The 20,969-nt window shown below is 38.2% G+C and overlaps 2 protein-coding genes across 7 annotated transcripts in view; one reads left to right on the top strand and one right to left on the bottom strand.

Annotated features, from left to right (window-relative positions):
- The window catches only part of LOC123773894 (serine/arginine repetitive matrix protein 2), a 24,876-nt gene extending 20,476 nt beyond the window's left edge, over window positions 1-4,400 (bottom strand). Inside the window, exon 1 of one of the 3 annotated variants that reach the window (XM_045767828.2) lies at window positions 4,194-4,400. In XM_045767828.2, coding sequence (XP_045623784.2) covers window positions 4,194-4,385 — 192 coding nt within the window. In that variant the 5' untranslated portion in view covers window positions 4,386-4,400. Of the gene's footprint in view, window positions 1-3,580; window positions 3,696-3,726; window positions 3,869-4,193 lie in introns of those variants that run through there. The other 2 variants (XM_045767829.2, XM_045767830.2) reach the window with 2 other exon arrangements.
- Window positions 4,007-20,969, top strand: LOC123773896 (serine/arginine repetitive matrix protein 1). 4 transcript variants are annotated; one of them, XM_045767835.2, is made up of 9 exons: window positions 4,008-4,278; window positions 5,760-5,903; window positions 6,214-6,277; window positions 7,772-8,221; window positions 9,810-11,211; window positions 11,710-11,903; window positions 13,728-13,879; window positions 15,708-15,782; window positions 18,287-20,969. In XM_045767835.2, the coding sequence occupies exons 2-9, from the start codon at window positions 5,764-5,766 to the stop codon at window positions 18,597-18,599; spliced, it is 2,790 nt and encodes a 929-aa protein (XP_045623791.2). In that variant the 5' UTR covers window positions 4,008-4,278; window positions 5,760-5,763; the 3' UTR covers window positions 18,600-20,969. The 4 variants fall into 4 exon arrangements, with proteins under 4 accessions (XP_045623794.2, XP_045623791.2, XP_045623789.2 ...); XM_045767833.2 differs by having other exon boundaries at window positions 9,804-11,211; XM_045767834.2 differs by lacking the exon at window positions 4,008-4,278 and adding an exon at window positions 4,485-4,618 and having other exon boundaries at window positions 9,804-11,211.

The raw sequence follows: 20,969 nt of genomic DNA, 5'->3' as shown, positions 1-20,969 counted from the left end.
AATTTTCAACATCAGAGGCCCGAGGCTGTTCAACACGCTTCCGCTACACATAAGGGGCATAACTGGCCGACCACTCACAGTGTTCAAGAGAACTTGATAAGCACCTACAAAGGTGCGTATCACCATATTAAAGCAGCCTCATCAAACAGCCTGGTTGACCAGTCCAGCAACGAGGAGACCTGGTCGACGACTGGGCCACGGGGACGCTAAGCCCCGGCCCCGGAAACACCTCAAGGTAAGGTATCAGCCATCTTTTTGACTAGTTATTTTGTTCAGCACTAGAGCAATACCCCAAGTATTCACTGTTGATAGGGACCTCCCTTACTTGACAGATCACCATCTATTTTTTTTTTTGAGATATATACAAGAGTTGTTACATTCTTGTACAGCCACTAGTACGCGTAGCGTTCCGGGCAGGTCCCTGGAATACGATCCCCTGCCACGAAGAATCGTTTTTTCAATCATTTCCATCATTTTTCTAATGATGGCAATCATATATTGTATAATATATATATATATATATATATATATATATATATATATATATATATATATATGTCGTACCTAGTAGCCAGAACTCACTTCTCAGCCTACTATTCAAGGCCCGATTTGCCTAATAAGCCAAGTTTTCCTGAATTAATATATTTACTATAATTTTTTTCTTATGAAATGATAAAGCTACCCTTTTCACTATGTATGAGGTCAATTTTTTTTTATTGGAGTTAAAATTAACGTAGATATATGACCGAACCTAACCAACCCTACCTAACCTAACCTATATATATAGGTAAGGTTAGGTTAGGTAGCCAAAAAAAGCTAGGTTAGGTTAGGTAGACGAAAAAACATTAATTCATGAAAACTTGGCTTATTAGGCAAATCGGGCCTTGCATAGTAGGCTGAGAAGTGAGTTCTGGCTACTAGGTACGACACACACACACACACATATATATATATATATATATATATATATATATATATATATATATATATATATATATATATATATATACACACACACTGGGAAAATAAAGACGCAAGAGCAGTCAGCTTTCTGTTCCAGCGCCTCAGTGTCGCAATCCAGAGAGGAAATGCGTGCTGTATTTTGGGTACACACCCAAACTCCGAGGAGCTGGACGAGGTCTTCAAACATTGATTGTGTGTGTGTTCTGTAAACTGTAGCAATGTAATAAAAATAAAACAAAATTTAAGGAGAAAAAAAAAAAAAAGGGGGGGGGGGGGGTAGTAGAAGTAAATATTGGGGGGTTCAGTGGTCAGTGGGGGGTCTTCTGTAAATACTCTTATTTTCTTCTTTGAGGTTGTGGGTCCCTGCAATTGCACCAGAGGTGGTGCAATTGCATATACACACGTATATAATATGTGTGTGTATACATTATATGCATTATATAATATATATATATATATATATATATACACACATATATATATATATACACATATATATATACATACATACATACATGTTGTACCTAGTAGCCAGAACGTCTTACTCGGCCTACTATGCAAGGCCCGATTTGCCTAATAAGCCAAGTTTTCCTGAATTATTATATTTTCTCTAATTTTTTTCTTATGAAATGATAAAGGTACCCATTTCATTATGTATGAGGTAAAAAATTTTTTATTGGAGTTAAAATTAACGTAGATATATGACCGAACCTAACCAACCCTACCTAACCTATCGTTATAGGTTAGGTTAGGTAGGCGAAAAAGGTAGGTTAGGTAGTCGAAAATTCATGAAAACTTGGCTTATTAGGCAAATCGGGCCTTGCATAGTAGACTGAGAAGTGTGTTCTGGCTACTAGGTACGACATATATATATATATATATATATATATATATATATATATATATATATATATATATATATATATATATATATATACACATATATATACATATACACACATATATATATATACATATACACGTATATATATATACATATACACGTATATATATATACATATACATACATATATAAACATATACATGTATATATATGTATGTATATATGTATAATATATATTTTTATATTTATATATATATATATATATTTATATATATATATATATATATATATATATATATATATATATTTATATACATATATATTTATATATATATATATTTATATACATATATTTATATACATATATTTATATACATATATTTATATACATATATATTTATATAAATAAAGTTGTGAGGGTTACACCTCTATTGCAATTGTAGGGACCCCTGTATTCTACAGGTGTCTGGTAGTCGAGTGGACAGCACATGGGACTGGTAATCCTGTGGCCCAGGTTTGATTCCCGGCACCGGCAGAAAGAAATGGGCAGTTTCTTTCGCCTTGTTGCCCTTGTTACCTAGCAGTAAATAGGTATCTGGGAGTTAGACAGCTGTTACGGGCTGCTTCCTGGGAGTGTGTTTTTGTGTGGGAAAAAAAATTAGTAGTTAGTAACAGTTGAGAGGCGGGTGAAAGAGAGCTTAACCCGTGTGAGCACAACTAGGTGAATACAGCCTCGGAGAAGAAAATAAAGAGTATTATATATTACCTAGACACCAGTTGTTTATACTGTATATAGTTTATGGAGACAGCAACCAGCCTACTGACAATGCTACACTGAGGTCTTGGCACCACCTTTTGTTCTTGGAGCAAATATTCTGTTTAAATAGGAATCATCACCTGGTCGTTCAGTGCACCGGGAGGCCAACGAACCCATCACTATAATTAGTTTATTAATAAGTTATAATTGATGGAATAAAACAAAGATGTGTACAATTTATAAATAGCAGCATAGAGAAGATGCTTGTGTTGCAAGAGTGGCAGCCAGGTCTGGGCGTCAGAGTACAGCCACACTGGCAGGTGCTCCACCACATCCCAACACCGCCACACTTGTTACATCTAAACTACACTCCACAACCACCGCCCCGAAGGTGACTAGTAACCGCTCACCATTATTAACACCACATCTAAGGCCAAACCCCGTCTTTAATTATGAGGCGCAAAGTGTGTGTAGTATAAGTGTGGAGGAGCGAGGGACGCAGAGTGGCGTAGGCCTTGATGCCAATGCACTCTGGCCCCCACCCCCCATAACCCCCCCTTTCTTGCCCCCCCCACAACACCTCCCTTAACCCCCCACCACCTCCAGGCCGCAACACACACATACAACACCTCTCAACACTTACTGCGCAACACTTGCCTCTCAGATGTATCAAGAGTCGCTATACTGTGTGTCTCAAGGCAACTTTTAATATATATTTATGTCGTGCAGATGTGTATAGTGTGACACTAGTGACACCAGTGTTGAGCATGTAACACTGGCGGGGGCGGCAACACTGCCGGAATTATACACACAAAAAAATTATCGAGTTTCGAATTATCGATGTTGCCATAATTAGAATATTATGTTGAATTAAATCTTAATGCTGGAGATTGTGTGGGCGCGGGTAGGTGAAGGTGCACACCACACACCACAGCCACATGTTGCCTCCCCCCACACCCCCACACACACCTGCTCGCAACACCGCACGTTAAAAGTCACATATATAAAACACTGACCACTTCTGGCACTTCATTCACATTCAACTGTCACTCGGGCCGACACTCCAATAATGGCCAGAATGTTGCCTCGCCCACCGCCACCTTGACACTCCTCGCCCCTCACGACACACGGATAACAGTAATAACAACTGGGTTTTACGTACCACCTGAAAAAGGAATTAAATACAATATAGTGAGGAGCGGCCCTGACCTCACCGCCTCATCGTTACGCGCAAACTGCGCGGGAGACATTCAAACCTGGCCGCTGTACCGCCCCGCGCCTCCGCCTCGCTCACTAGTGCCCTCCTCCTGCCCCTTGTCACCCCGCCCCCTCGCCCCTCACCCTTCACTCTCCTCTAAGAACTCCGTAAATGCCGTCTGGGGCAGCCGCGACCCATGCAGGAAGCTCTTTTAATTGTTTTTAGCCCGGGATGAAAATGCGTAATGTTGGCGGCAGTTTTACGGGTATATTCAAAACAAACGAAACTTGTTTGATTGGCTGAGGTGTTGGAGGGCGCGGGCGGTGATTGGCTGGCGCCGCCGAGCCCGGCTCTCATTGGTCGACCCCGGCCAGGCCTGCGTCACACTCACTCCTCACAAACAATACTCTCTCTGAATTTTCCGATTTTACCGACGAAGGCGGCGTATTTCTCCTGGCGAAGTGGTGTGCGTGTGCGCGAGTGTTTTGGCTGAGCGAGGAGGGCGCGAGGAGAGCGGTAGGTGGTGTGTGCGAGGCGTGAGTGGCGGGCGGCGTCAACGTTTGAGAGGTGCAACGTTGTGTTAAATGCCTGACGCGAGACCCGACGCTTCCCTCCACACCCATTGTCTTATCCTCCTCCTCCACACATGACCTTGTCTCTCTCTCTCTCTCTCACCACAACACTACCTGCTTGTGTACCCCTGGCAGGCCTCCCTGTGTGTGGGTGCAGGGGTAGCAGCCTCCACGCTGCCCCCCCTAGTGTGTGGCGGGGGTGTCATGAGGGCCGTGAGGGAGGTGTCACCTCTCACCCTCACTGGTGATGGTTGATGATTTAACTCATCACCACCCACCTAGAGGTGTGTGACGGGCAGCAGTAACCCGTCATCTCTAGGGGTCACGGCTCTCTACCAGGCTCATATGAGCTCCCATGTCTTACACTAACTATATACTCCATACTAACTCATTGGTACTGTGAACTTTGTATAGCAACCCACGCCCTGTTATCTTATTTTATTTATTCATATACAAGAAGGTACATTGGGTTTGTGAGAATACATAGCATAGTATTTACTATCTTGTAAAGCCACTAGTACGCGCAGCGTTTCGGGCAGGTCCTTAATCTAACAGATAATTTGAAGTAGTTAATTCTAGCAGAATTAATAGAATAACATATACATTGCAAGAAAAAAAATCCTATTTATCCTATTTTATATCAAATTGGTATGTTAGACAAACTCCACTTCTGTATATAGAGCTGTGCCAGAGTGCCAGTTTCCAACGAATGGCAGGTCAGAAGCCATCAAGCACTTTATTGCCTGAATTTTTGAAAAAGCAGTAATGCAGCCTATAGGCAAAGCTTAAAATTAGCACAGCAAGGCAGCATTTCTTGAAAAAAACAATTGTCACAGGTAAAAGCTTAAGGCGTCTTGACATTTTTCTGTAATATTGGATCGAGATAAAATTATAGAAACTAAATGTGGAGAAAAATATTTAGACAAAAGGACTAAATAGTGTGGTGTTTGTTTTGCCAGAGTGAGTTTATTGTTAGATTAGAAGAAGTTGGAATTTCATATCATAAGTTATATATTAAGTACAGTATGCCTATTAATGTTAAAACTATGTGTGTGTTTACCAAAGTCTTTCCTGAATATATAACTCCAATTTGTATCCAATGTTTAAATTTCTTTTTTGTATTAATATCTTTAAAACCTTATTGATATCCACTTTGTATTACTTCTTCATCCATATATATACTGTACCACCTTCATACTGTATAGTATACTGTACTTCTTCATCCATATATATACTGTAGAGGGTTCACAAAACAAACTCTGCTTTAAAAATGTCCCCCATTACTCTTCCTCTTTCTGGAGAACGTAAATTTAGTTTGTCAATCTGTTTATAAGGGATGTTTCTAATTCCTGGGATTAAATTTGTCAAAGCTTTAGTGCAATAATTTATTACAAATGGCCGAGTTTATGTAACTTTTTCCACCAGGGCAATGGCTATCTCGCCTCGCAAACGGAGTGTGGATGGGCGTCTCAAATCCATCCCTAAAGGAGGGAAAAAGGAATCTGCTGATGATGAATGGCTCCCTGCAACAAATTACCTGTCGGCAGAATCTCAATCTTTATCGAAGAGGTATGTAGTTATATTTTTCATGCGTGAATTTTAATGCAAGATTAATTTGCTAGCTTAATCCTTAAAGTATGGATATCATCAAAGGTTTCACTGCCTGTGCTGGAGGAGGTTGGGTATTAAATGATACATTTGCATATAAAATAAACATATACAGGTATATATTATAATATGAGAGAGAGAGAGAGAGGAGAATTTGCGAGTATCAGATGAATGTCGTTGTCAAACATCCAACCCTAAGAAGAACGGTTATAAATGATATTAGAAATTATAAAACAAGCACAAATACTTTAATCCTACATTCTTCTTGCAGAGTGGTTGGCAAGAGAAGCCCAGTTGTTGCTTCAAAGGCCAAGAGCAGAGAAGTGTCACGTCCGGTATGCAAATAATTTATTGTTATTTTGCTTAATCAATCTTTTTAAATGTGGTCATTAAATGTATATTGAATTAAAAAGAATGAAATTTTATGAGAATTATAAAATTACATCTGTTTTATGAATTCTATTTTTTATTTAATTTTTTTATGTACATAGAACACAAAACTTGTTAATTGGATAAGTTTAAATTTAGGAAAGACTGGGTAAATATTGGTTCAGTAATAGGGTTGTCAATTTGTGAAACCAATTACAGTGCATATATATGAATAAGTTCGGGTAGATATAAATAGGAGCTGCCACATTTGGGTCAATAGGCCTTCTGCAGTTTCCTAATTCTTATGAAATAATTATGACAGTAGTCATAAATAGCTAAATTGATCTTCAATTACGGGCTCACCATAACCCGTGCTACCTGGAACTTTTTTCTCCAGGTACCGAATCTTAAACAACAACAACATTGATCTTCATCACAAGCCAAAGAATATTTTTCTTGGACACAGCTGCTTTTGAGTAAACGTCTCGGGGAGCTCCCCAGTGGCTCCCTGAAGCTATGTTGCCGAGAGTATTCCATACTAATAGTCACACCGATTGTGGAAGTTCTGTTTGGTCAACTAGGGACTAGAGCCAATACCTGACCCCTTTTCCTTCACAGAGGTGCAGGGAGCGAGTGATAATTTGCCACCTTCACCGGGAAAAGCTTCCAGGAAGTCGACAAGGCTTTGAAAACAACTAGAGGGTTCACAAAACAAATTCTAAAAAATTGCCAAACTTCCCTACAAATGATTCCCACGGAACAAGGGATTCATTCAAACTAGCTCAAAACTTGTTAGTACTGACCACCACCACCACCCAGGCAGGTGGGCAGCTCTTGTATCTGGGGTTTGTGCTTGGTTAGCCGACTTCAGGTCCTGATAAACCCTTGTGGATTTATTTGATATACTGTATGTATCACGTTATTGTGATTTCTGGTGTACCCTTTGTGGTCTATTATGGATTTTCCTGCTAAGACCACACTCGCCGAGTGTGAGCATAAAGAATGCTCATCGTATTTGAAATCTGGTGAAGATCATTCTTTCTGTTTCCCCCCATGCTGTTTATTGGGTCATTGGTACCTACAAAACTTGAGTCCTGTGAGGTGTGTTCTCACTAGGTTTCTGCTCTTACTAATTCAGCTTCAAGTTTGGAAGCTTTTCAAGTAGCTGTTGCATTATGAGCTAGGTTTGTTCGGGTTAGCTGTTCCCGATCCCACAATGGGATTCAGTAGACCTATAGTACATCATCAATCTTTTGTGGTTGAACAGTTCATTCCTTGTCCAACGTTTGCATGACCACTTTGGCCGAGTATGCCTGCTACTACAGGCTGGAGCTTGGATGGTGTCCATAGACTTTGAAGATGCATTGATCCTAAAAAATGAAGTTGCACTGTGTAGTAACATGTAAAGTATATCAGTATTTGATAATAATATTTATTGTATTTTATTTTATTTTTTTCAGAATCGCAGACAGACCCTGATACTGAAGAGGATAGATGTTCCTTTGAATTTTGAAATTACTTCACCAGCTTCCACCATTCGAAAAACACGAAGGCAGTCAATGGCTCATTTCGGCAAGAGAGAGAGTGTGCAAACAAATCTTCAGACCACCAAACTACCAGTGCCAATAGATGACAAATTAAGTCCAGTGAAGATTTCTAAAGTTAAACTGCCACCTAGTAAACCACCTCCAGCCAGAAAAATCGTCTCCATGCCAGATATGATAAAGACAGACAGATCAGTTACAAGAGTGCAGGATACAAAGGGTGACACGAAACTGCTTAGACAAAAATCCAGTTGTTCGCCCGACAAACAAACCTATTATACTCGCCATAGGTCACTTCGATCGTCTAGCAGTGTGCGTGCCGAGGGAAACAAGAAGAGAAAGGTTGAAGAGGAAGTTACAGAGCAGGTACAGTATTTAATATTTTTGTTCAGTGAAAGATTGTTAATTAATCTGTGAATATTTTATTAACTTATGAAACTGGATGTGCTTTGATTTATATTCATATGAAATTGTTCTGATTTTAGTAGCATGCACAATAGTCACTGGGGTTTGTGTTGTAGTGGGTTGGCACTTGAAAATGAAAGTGAATGAGAAATTAAGTGTGTGTGTGTATGTACTCACCAATATGTGCCTGCAGGATCGATCATTGAATCCTGGACCCCGCCTTTCTTGTCATCAGGTGCTTATATCAATGACCTGCTCTATTTCCCTATCATATCTAGTTGTAAAATTATTGAGAGTTTGCTTCCACAACCTGCTCCTTAAGTTCATTCCATATTCCCACAATTCTCATGCTAAAAGAAAACTTCCTAACATCTCTGTAACTCATCCGAGTTTCCAGCTTCCACCCATGTCCCCTTCTTCTGTTAGTATTCAGTGTGTACATTTTGTCTATTTCCACTCTGTCAATCCCCCTAAGTATTTTGTTTCTATCATATCCCCCCTCTCAGGTTCAGTTCCTTCAGTCGCTCTTCATACTCCATCCCTCGTAACTCTGGGATGAGCCTCATCGCAAACTTCTGACACTTTTCCAGTTTCGTTATGTGTTTCTTCAGGTGGGGACTCCATGATGAGGTGGCATACTCTGACTGGTCTCAGGTAGGGAGTGTAAAAGCGCACTAAATGCCTCCTTACTAAGTTTTCTGAATGTCGTTCTAACTTTTGCCAGTGTAGAGTACGCTGCTGTCGATATCCTATTTATATGTGCCTCGGGAGTTAGATTAGGTGTTACGTCTATTCCCAGGTCTTCCTCGAATTGTCACAGGTAGGTAGTTTCACTTCATTGTGTACTGTCCCTTTGATCTCCTGTCACCTAATCCCATTTCCGTAACTTTACTCGTGTGGAGATTTTTGCAACCTGTTCAAACCCTCTTTTGTAGGGTCCTACAGGATCGTCTGTCACGACTCTTCTCATTAATCTTGTGTCATCCGCAAACATTGGCTTATAGGGCTCGACTCCTGTAGACATGCTATTTATGTATATTAGAAATAGACCTGGTCCCAGCATTGATTCTTGAGGTTCTTAGTTCTTTTGGCAATTTTTGAGTGTAATCTCATTCTAACCATGCAGTAGTCTGTTTTGTTTCATTGATTTTTTGATGTTTCCATGGCGGTGGCAGACACGATTAAATGTAAGATATTCATAGTGCCATCGCTCCTTTTGCCTCTGAGGGGGGCCAGGTACTGTCTCATGGTCCCCAGTAGGCCAATAAGAACTCTGCGACTTATGGCACATAGTAGTATGGCACTGAATCAGTATAATAGCTTCAGGCAGGTCTCCAAGCTCATCCAAAAATTGGTGTTTTATTACATTCAATGCTGATTTTTTGTGTGCAGTTGCATCCCTTAAATTGTCAACCCATTATATTTCTTGAGTTTTGTAATAGTGATCAGGGGCTGCAATTAAGAAGGGGACAAACACCCATTCAAACTCAAAAAAAACAAAAAGGTACATGTTCAATAATATAGTCTAGTGAAATCATGTTAGTTTCAGATTGAACCATCATCAAAGAGGAGGAAGCTAGGACCATCCTTGAATAAAAATTTAGAAATTGGGCATATGGTCAGATCATCATTGAAGCTTGTAAAGGGAAAGGCTTTAACCTATTCACCGAAACCCGAAAGAAAGAATGCAGCCCAATCACCAAAACTCGAAAGAAAGAATGCAGTCCAATCACCAAAACCTGAAAGAAAGAATGCAGTCCAATCACCAAAACCTGAAAGAAAGAATGCAGTCCAATCACCAAAACCCGAAAGAAAGAATGCAGTCCAATCACCAAAATCCGAGAGAAAGAATGCAGTCCAATTACCAAAACCTGAAAGAAAGAATGCAGTCCAATCACCAAAACCCGAAAGAAAGAATGCAGTCCAATCACCAAAACCCGAAAGAAAGAATGCAGTCCGATCACCAAGACCCGAAAGAAAGAATGCAGTCCCATCACCAAAACCCGAAAGAAAGAATGCAGTCCGATCGCCTAAACCCGAAAGAAAGAATGCAGTCCGATCACCAAGACCCGAAAGAAAGAATGCAGTCCCATCACCAATATCCGAAAGAAAGAATGCAGTCCAATCACCAAAACCCGAAAGAAAGAATGCAGTCCGATCACCAAAACCTGATAAAAGAGCTGCTCTCCAGTCACAGTCACCAAAACTGGAACAGAAGGATGCAATCCAATCATCTAATCTTAAGAGAAAGAGAGATGTAAGCCAGTCACCAGAGCTGAAGAAATCCAGGGGTGCAAGTCGGGCACTGGAGCTAAGAATGAAGGATACTTTGGAAACGTCTAAGCAAGAGAGAGATTCAAGTATATCACTAAACCCTACAATGACTAAGAATACAACAAAAAAATCGCCAAAACTCTTGAGGACAAGGGATAAGTCACCAGAACTTAAAAAAGCAGTGGGTGTAAATAAATCACCGAGGATTGCAGTCCGGTCACCAAAGATAACACGAGCAGTCAGCACAATACAATCGCCAAAGATTACAAGAACAAAAAGTATTACCCTGTCTCGAAAAATTAACATAGTTAAATCTCCGATCCCGTCCCCTGTCAATCGGAAGAATTCATTAGGCATATTAAAGAGCTCCACCACTCATTCTCGGGCAGAGGTAAGCATTAACAGTACAGCTGCACTCCATGAAAATATAAGCCGTAGTATTGCAAGGGTTATCCTCACAAGGCCAGTAAGAATGAATACAGCACCATCTCCACGCCCTAAATTACACTTGAAAACAGTTTCAACACCATCACCTAAGCCTCCAAGAATGACAAGGTCTAGTACCAAAAGTTCTAAAAGGGTTAGAATAGTTTCGGCTAGTCCAGAATCGTTTAGTGCCGTCAGAAAGACCCCATCTTCTAAGAGGAAACTTCAATCAAAACCAGATATTGATATAGGTGAGTTATTTGCTATACTCTAGCTCATTTTGTCATTTCTCCAACATTTGAATATATTAGGTGGAATATAGTTTGAGAGCACAAAGTGCTAGCAAGTAAAAAAAAAAAACTGATGTTAGTTATTTGTTGGATATTCCACCCTTACTATACATGCAGAATGTTGCCAACAAATGAAATCTACCCTTGGTGTTTCTCTACATGTAGAAACTTGACAAAATAAGTGTATAATAAATCAATTGTCAATTACTGTACAATCATCTGTGTAAAGAATAGTTATAATAAGTTTAATTTTTGTATAGTGAAAGCTTAAATGATGAGAACTGTCTTGTTTGTAAGGTGAGATATGCATGGTGTAGGGACCAGTGATGCCTCCTGCAATTTACATTGATTGGAACATTGATTTTTTTTTAGTTGTCTGGTTTTTATTTATTCTTTAATTGTGCACAATTTATCAGTACTTATAGTGTAAAGAATATATTAAAATATTTTTTTTTTAAGGCTCCACTCCAGTGCTACCATCTGCCCGTGTTCAACTACAGCTCCTAAGACGGTCATCTCCTCTGCGAACCACATGCAAAGCTTCTAACGGAAAGGTTAAACCCTTTACTCCGAAACCTGATCCTCTGCCAAGCCATATATTGAAGCAAACACTAAAGAAGAAGGTGGATTATGAGAGGGAGACTGTAACACAGGTATGGTGAACACTTGCAAGGTTCTTTATTCTGAGATGATTCTTGCATACATACCTGAAACTACCAGGGGGCCAGATTCACGAAGTACAGTAGTTACCCAAGCACTTGCGAACCTGTACGTCTTTTCTCAATCTTTGGCAGCCTCGTTTACAATTATTATTGTATATACGTGGGTGTATATAGTGTATAAAACTGATTGATCGTAGAAAATAATGTACATGTCACATATATGACCCACATAATTATGAGTTCCACACATTGAACTATATAAATTCCACAAATTACACACTTTTGAAAAATATTACAGCCAAAAAAAAATAGAAAGAAACGAATGAGAAACATCAAAATAATTGTGAAAATTTATATTCGCAGCAACTGCTGCCTCACGGGGTGGCGGGGGTCAAGTGACCCCAAGCGCTTCTTAACTCAGTACCCATAATTCGCTCAACTTCTCAGTTCTATCATGGCTAAAGTGTGTCACATCCAATATTTTATTTTAGTTTCTCGTGATCAGAAACTGCATTTTAACAATATAAGAAGAGAAAATAAGTTTGTGGAAATAATTTATTTTTGGCGCACTACAGGGGGTGTCATACAGATATTTTAATGCAGCACAGCACGGTGGTTAATAACATCCTTCCTAGTAACTACTAAACTAGTCCACTTGTCTTCTTCCCCGCCATTATAGATTTGTTTAGCTGAAGGCATAATGTTAAGTTCTGTTTTAGTAAATACAGAGACAAATTATTTATTCAAGATACTATACGTCTCATTGTCAATCTCAGTTATCTGGACTGTCCTCTTTTGGGATGGCTCTGGGAATGAATAAACAAAAACAAAAATCATGAAAATAGCATACCTCACAGTCAGTGAAATACCCAAGTGCTTGTTTATGGAAATTACCATATCAGAGAATGAAGTATGTCATACATCTTTTAGAAAAAATTACAATCTTAAAAAGTTAGTGCTTTCTCCTCTGCAGCTCTTTTGTGTTTTGAATGTCTGCAGCAGTTAATGTGTAAGTTTGTCCAGTTGCAGTGCTTGGGTCAGCCTTAGTGAGAACTTGTTCAGTTAGAATGTTCTATATATCTGGCTGGTGAGGATACTCATATGATGGGGATGGGGCAATAGGATGCAGGTAATTCATTGGAACCACACGTGATGTTGCATTCATATTCATAACAATCTAATCGACAGGCATCATTATAGATGCATCACCAAACCTATTATTTCTTCCAATGACAATGTTTCAAATTGGATATGTGATTGCTGCACTTCACTAGTTGTTTCTGTAAAAAACTTTTGTATTATTTATCCATTCCTTGTTCCTGGTATGAAAGCATGAAATGTTTTGAGTTCCAGGTACTCCCTCACTTCGTGTCATTTATATAGCAATTTCTCATCTCCATTATTTCCTGTTACACACACACACACACACATGCAACATTCACGTTTTTCATAAAGTCTTTTGTCCAGTTGAGCAACTATCTGATTTGGAGTCATAATTTGATCTGTATCTAAAATCTTCATATATCACATTGATGAATTCTTCTGGCGTTCTAATAACATCGGGTTCCGTTCTGTTGACAATAATGTGGCATTGTAAACCTGTCCTACCTTTTCTCCCAGATAATCAGTGGCCTAAATTACTTGTATGGTTCTAGTTTTTCCAATGATCTACACGTGTGGAATTTTTTAACCATTTTTCAGACAAATGTTTTAATGTTAGACATGTCATCAGGAAAGTTTTTAACTTTAGGGAAAAATTGTATTAAGGTACAAAACTTTTATTATTAATTATTAACATTATTTCTCACAATGCAGATGAAAGACATTGGTCTGGATAATGGAGAGTGTGGCACCCCAAATCAGGAGAGTGAAGACCCATTGGATATCCCAAGTACTCCATTTTCAACTTCTAACTTGCCTCCAACACCAAAATCCTCACGCCAGCATCAAATCTCTCGTGTTGACAGGTATGACTATTAATTGGGGATATTGACAGGATATTGGTACAGCACAAAATAAAATTGCATCCACAAGCATTGGTGGGTGCATGTGTGCATTACACAGTTTGCTGAAGTTTTTAAATATTTTTAAAATATTTTTTAATAAAATAAAATATGTTCTAAAATATTTTGAGGACAACTTATTAAATAATGCAGCCCAGTGTCATCTAACTTTATCCCACCCAACCTTTCACATAAGAATTGGCCATTTATTTCTCACTGATAGCCAGCTAATGGATCAGGGAGGTTCCTGTCTCCCAGAATGATGATGCCAATGTTTTGCAGAAAGAGGCTAAAAGGTTGAAAATTAGGATAAGGAAAAAAGATTGGGGGGTAAACACTAAGTTTAGTGGCCTGTCTGCCTGGGTTTTGTTTAAGTTCAGGTTCTGTGGTGTGTATTGGTGGTGGCTTAGTTGGTTAGTTTATGTCCCAGCTGGCACAGGAGGTTGCCAGAGGTGTGGCACTTACAGCTGCTCTGTGTGTTTATTTTTTATTTGTTTAGATTGCAGCGTTATTGGCCTTAATTGAAGGGAGTGCAACAGTCAGACTTTTCTTAACTCGAGTGTTTTGGTTTCTTCATTATGTGTGCTGGGTACTTCCCCAGTACATTGCTGGGCTATCTATCTCTCTGTTGGTCTATCTATTCATCTATGTATCCAACTACAGTGACACCTTGACTTATGATCTTTTTGAGTTACGATGTAAATTTGGTCGGAAAATGGGACTCGACTTACGATAGTGTCGTCGATTAACGATATTCATTGATGCGCGTTCAGGTTGACTGAGTGCATGGTTCCTTGTTGCATGGGCTGACCTGCCTCAGTCTACCAGAGCCGCCCGCTTAGTGACGATCACGCTTGTAAGAAATTCCATTATTTTGGTGATTTTTTTGTTTTTTGAACATAAAACTAATTTATATATCACACCATGGGTCCCAAGAAAGTCAGTGGTAAGGTTCAACCTAAGAAAACACATGTGAGGATGACCAACGAGGAAAAACAAGAGATCATTCGTAAACGTGAAAATAGTATGAGGGTTATTGATGTAGAGGATGCCCCTTCCTCATTTATTAAGAAAATGTGTGCAGCATGGGAAGAACTACAAACTTGCTGAAACGACTTGCCCAAATCAAGCTGCAGTATCTCTCAAACTTTGTAATACTTCTCATTTACTTCCTTTCCAAACATCATCATCTTTCCAATCAATTTCATTAAACACTTGTTCACTTCTCCATAGTCTCCTCTCTTGAATCAGGTTTTTCAGCTGTTTCATTCTCCCATCTCTTCATAGATTATAATGCATTGCTTATTTGATGAGGTGGTTATCCCCAGTAACCTCGTAGGGGGGGGCCTCGTAGCCTGGTGGATAGCGCGCAGGACTCGTAATTCTGTGGCGCGGGTTCGATTCCCGCACTAGGCAGAAACAAATAAGCAAAGTTTCTTTCACCCTGAATGCCCCTGTTACCTAGTAGTAAATAGGTTCCTGGGAGTTAGTCGGCTGTCACGGGCTGCTTCCTGGGGGTGGAGGCCTGGTCGAGGACCGGGCCGCGGGGACACTAAAGCCCCGAAATCATCTCAAGATAACCATACTTCCTCCAGCAAATGGAACTGGTGGACCATATATTTCTCTGATTAACCAAAGAATGATATGGGAAAGTGGGGTGGGGAGAACCCATTAATGAGGTTGAAGTGAAAGTGTTGAAGTTTGTTTGCTATTATTTTGAATGCTTTTTAGTTAAAACCAGTTTTGCTTTAAAAAAAAAAAGCATTCATTACATATTATTCTTTTGTATTAGATGGTGTGTGGTACCACGCAGAGCAATAAATGAGAATGTGACTTCAAAGTCAACCTTATTCTCATCAGTAAATGTGTAAGTTTGTTTCTTTTTGTCACAGAATTAACTAACATATCACCTTTAAACTTTTACACAGTATGTGTCAAAAAAAAATCTTATTAACCAGGTATTAAAACCAATTTATATAGGAAGAATCTGTGTATTTAATCTGGTGTTTACTGTTTAATTTCTAACTGATAAATCAGTTTCTAAAATTCAAACTCTAACTTATGTAGGTAGTTACTAAAATTTGTTCAATTATATTAACAAGCCAAGGCAACTAACATAACTTGAATAAATCTAACCATATATAACACAGAGTTGATATTATGCCTTCCATGATGCCTCCCAGTCTCGATCATTTTATTCCAGATTTGAACCGGATTTGCACAAATTTAGGATTTTTGGCTCGTTATCACCAATCTTAAAACAAGTGGTACATGTTTATGCGTACTTGGACACAAATAATAATAATTTTTGTGTGCCTATAAATAATCGTGGACAATTTATCGGCTTTCTTACTTTTTTGTAGCACTGGCTGATCTTGATGAGAGGCAGCAAAAATGTGGCTATAGTACTATGTCATGTCATATCTATTCAAACTTTTGCAGTCACTCTGACCTGGTCTGGAAATTCTCAATGTCCATGGTTAATTTTCTTTGCTATAGACTGTATGTGGTTGCCACCAACAGCCAGCCCCCAAGCGTCAATGTCAATTATTGGTAAATACCATCATTTAAAACTCCATTTTTAGAAGGCTTCAATGCTCTTGTGTTACTTTTCCTTCCTTCAGTGCTCGACTTTTGTTCACAAACTATATGATCTACAGTACTTCCTTTGCTTTTATTATGTCAGTACAAGTGCCAGCTGCTTTCCTTCCCAGCCACAATCATAGTTTTTCTAATAACTCAGCCATTTTGTTTATGGTAAGAACGTACCTCTTGTCTCTATCTGATATGCCAATAATGTGCAAATGTTATCGGAATAAAATCCACAGGAAATTGTTGAATAATTAGAGGTCAGAGGACACTGCCACATGCAAGTAAAACAAACAGCCGGTATGCTTCCCCTTACAATACATCTACATGACTGCAAAACTTCATTTTTTCTTCCCCATACTTTACAATTTATAGTGTACTGCACAAGTGTAGTGCAGTACATTTATAGTGTAAGTAAATATTTTTAAGATATAAGGGCATTTTGGTATTTTGAATATGATTCATAAATAAAAAAATGACTAGCAAAAAAATAAGAAAAATAATTAAATTTGATGGAAATTACTACTGATATGTAGTGAACTGATAATCCAGAGTTTTCCAGCAGCACCCTCTTTTTTTTGGGGGGGGGGGGAAGGGGGACCTGTGAGAAGATGTGGTCTATTGTTTTTGAGGTCCATATTTAGGAGGAGCGTATTTGTATTTTGAAACGGTATAGTATATGTATTGAAAAGGTATCGACACCTTGATCATATGGTGAGAAAAAAATGACTCAAAGTCTTAAGAAATATGAGGAAGGAGGGTACTAACACTATTTGACATTTCAAGCTTTATAATATATTATACTGTACCATAATAATAGTGTCCTTAATTTTTTATTTTCCAATTTTTAATTCAGTGGCTGAAGCAACTGGGGTAACATGCAGTGTTACACAGTGTAACATGGAGCCATGCAGTTCTAATGAACTGCATGGCTCCTTCATTTCCACATAATATATTTGGGTTTCATCTTACTTTTTTTTCATTCCAAATCATTTAAATTATGTTTAAAATTGTTAAGTTACTAATCATCTGAATACATTAATCCCTAGTTGATGTAAGTTGTCGATATGTGTATATACATACCTAACTGTCCTTATTAGTAGCAAGTTCTAGCTTTTGTACCGGGTGCATCTGTACCTCCTGCCATTCAGGTACAGTTGTGCACAAGCTTTTGAAGCTGTGAATGGAGGTAGCTTAAACATCCTTTACTCAACACCTTCCACTTGCTTATTATTTGCACTATTTATAGATACTTGTATCTCTCTTGCTCATCGGTGTTTTCAACTCCCACCTGTGCCCTTTCGCTTTATTTTTTCCCTTGTCTGGAAAAGTAACATGTGGACAAGGACATCAGTGAGGAAGAAATTATACTGCTCAAACAGTTTCAGATATTTTGTATAAATGAAGTATTGCTCTCTTTAGACAGCCAAGGTTTTATGTAAAGAATTTTATTGCTATAGTGTTGGTCTGATGCACTCACAAAGTCGTGCTCAGAGTATTTGTGATCGATGTCAGTATTCATGCTTGTTATTTCACAGAAATTATTGTATCTTGCAAATCTGTTTTATTCTTTAATATTAGATATCACTATAGTATATAAACAATTATTAATTTTTGATGAGTTATTCATTATGGTCATGTTAATACCTAAAAAAAAAAAGTAGGGGATTTTTATAGTAGCTTAAATAAATACCAGAGCCATATAATTAGTTATCAAGATAATTTTGGCAATGTGCATTAACATTTATCATGAAATTTATTGGGTTTAAATATATTTTTCAGGTGTATGGAATCATCACAGGCTTTAGATAAGCCTACGTGTGAGCAAACTTTACCTTTGTGCTCGGCAATTCCGCGAAGTAGCACACCCATTGAAGACTCCTCAAGATTGGATTGTTTTACTGCAGATACTACTGTGAAAGATTCAACTACAGAGTGTGAAGCAGACTCATCGGTTGAGTTTTCTAACACGTGCGTATCGGACAACAATGAGGAGGAGGATGATGGCAGTGATGATGGTGATGTTTCAGGAGAGAGTGGGGGTGAGGCCACATCACCACCACAAAGTAGGAAAAGCTACTGCATGGTAATGTAGAATTGCTGAAGTTGACATAATCATTTGGTTTATAAAAGTATTGCTAAGGATATAGTTTTTCCCTAGTTGGGGCTTGATTTTTAGAAGGTTCAGGCAATCCTCTCTCACCCCCAAGCATATATCTTTTCATAGAAAATGTATTCCTTTAGAGGTGAAATAAGTTAACATTTATCTTAATGAAGGTATTTAAGAGTGCCCCTCACTAAGTGCTCAACATGAATATGTTGAATGAGGCTTTGTTTACTCATACCATGCCGTCCATTCATGACAACACTTGCCATTAAAATTATAAATACTATTTTATTTGCATTTTGACTAGTTGAAGTATCATGCGTGTCATAAGTTGAGCTATGTATTGATTCAACATATGGCTTGGCCATCAGTCTACTGGATACAAGGGGCAATTTGATCTCATTATTGGAAGACAGGAGTAAGAGTTACTGTAACAGTTCACCTCATCAATGTAAACTGAGCATATATATACTGGGAGCTGTTATATGCAGTAGTGCCCAACTACTTGGGGCTGGACGGTAGAAAGACGGTCTCGCTTCTTGCAGGTCGGCATTCAATCCCGGACCGTCCATGTGGTTGGGCACCATTCCTTTTCCCTCATCCTATCATAAATGTTTATACTGATCCCTTTCAAGTGCTATAGAGTTGTAATGGCTTGGCACTTTCTCCTGATAGTTCCCTTCTATGCAGTAGTTCAAGAATATGGTTATAATAATTACCATTTTCATGTGGTAAGTTTTCTAAATCTGTATAATAGACTTAAGGTCTCACAAGACAAGCCTGGTGCCAGGGGGTAGAAGAACTCCCAGAACCCCCATCCAGGTATAATATTATACTCCAAATTAGTTTTTTTTTTTTTTTTGTATGGCATAAATCACATTAGGAGGTTCCCAACTTAAGTAGTTGCTCTTTTTGTCATGGATGTTTGTGATTCTTTTTATTTTTATTTATTTTTCATTTTGTTTTATATATTTATATATACAAGAGTTCTTACATTCTTGTACAAAAGTGTGCATATTATTTATAGTGGATTGTTTTCATCTTATTTCACTTATATAATACAATAGGGGTCAGTTTTAATTTAATTTTCACAAGCATTGCAGATTTGTATACAAAAACTATCAGTTTTGAAATTCATTGCAGGGAAAAAGAAAGAAGCTTGCATATCATTCTCCATTTTTAATTGTCTGGAAAAAAATGTAACTTTTATTTTGTGCTTGTAAAACAAGTTCACATTTTCTTACGTGAAATGAGCAGCAACTTTTAGATGGGCAGAAATGGCATATGGTAGCCTGAAACTGTAGTTGTGAAGTAATGTTTTTAGATTATATCTTTATTGTAGTTTTAAATGGATCCATTGGTCATATTAGGTGACAATTTTTCTGTCACCGGATAATTTTCTAAAATATTAAATGTGAAAGGACTGCACAAAGTGCTAACTGAAGTTTTTGTTATTTTCATCAATACATTTATTAAATTGTCTTTTTCCTGTCTGGGGAGTAAAAGAAATGGCTGTTGCCAACAGTGTTTATTCTGCAAAAACAAAAATGAGAATTCATATCATATATTAGCTTGACTAGTGCCGTATGTTTAAATTCTTGCAGCAACATTTTCTGTGTCCAAATGGCCCATTTATAATTTTTAGTATGCAATGTACAATTGCTATAGTTATGTATGGAAAAGTTATTGATGTCGGAGTCCATTAGTTTTGTTTGGCCATAATTGTTAGTGACATTTGACTTATTGCATTTAGGTTTTTTGTAATGGGTCCTTAATCACAAATGCCTAGTTTTAGAGATGAGAGATGCTCTGGATGGAAGTTATCACTGAAGTTACTGCACATCTCTTGATAATCACAAAATAACCGATAGCATACATTGGGGAAGATTTTTTTTCTGGCTAAAGGAATTACGTATAACGTAATTACGTATTACGTAAGTAAATGTACTGTTGCCTACTGTCCAAATCTTAGTCTGTGTACAGTTATTTAAGTTTAAATCATGCCTAACATTATCCAAGAATATTTAAATTGTTTAGAACAAGTTGGCCCATGACATTTATCTATTTAATATTTTTGGTAATTGTTTTTTGTGGATAAGCGAGTTCAAAGACGGCTTGTGCCCATGGATCCATTACTGTTGAAGTAAACCAAGGCATCTCGTTCATGGTTGATGGTTCCATACTTGGAATACAATTACACTGCAGGGTTACTTGGTGTCCCCATTTAGTGGAGAACCATATTGCCTTCTCAACAAAATCTACTGTAGTTAAGTAGAGATACTAGTGATAAACTTGTAAATATGTAAATGTTAGGTCAGGAGAAGAGCTTATGATGACAATGTACCTGTAAGGACTTCA

This window comes from Procambarus clarkii, chromosome 91 (genome assembly GCF_040958095.1).
Source record: "Procambarus clarkii isolate CNS0578487 chromosome 91, FALCON_Pclarkii_2.0, whole genome shotgun sequence".
Lineage (NCBI taxonomy): Eukaryota > Metazoa > Arthropoda > Malacostraca > Decapoda > Cambaridae > Procambarus > Procambarus clarkii.
Note: the sequence above shows the minus strand (reverse complement) of the source record. Positions and strands in the feature narration are given on the sequence as shown.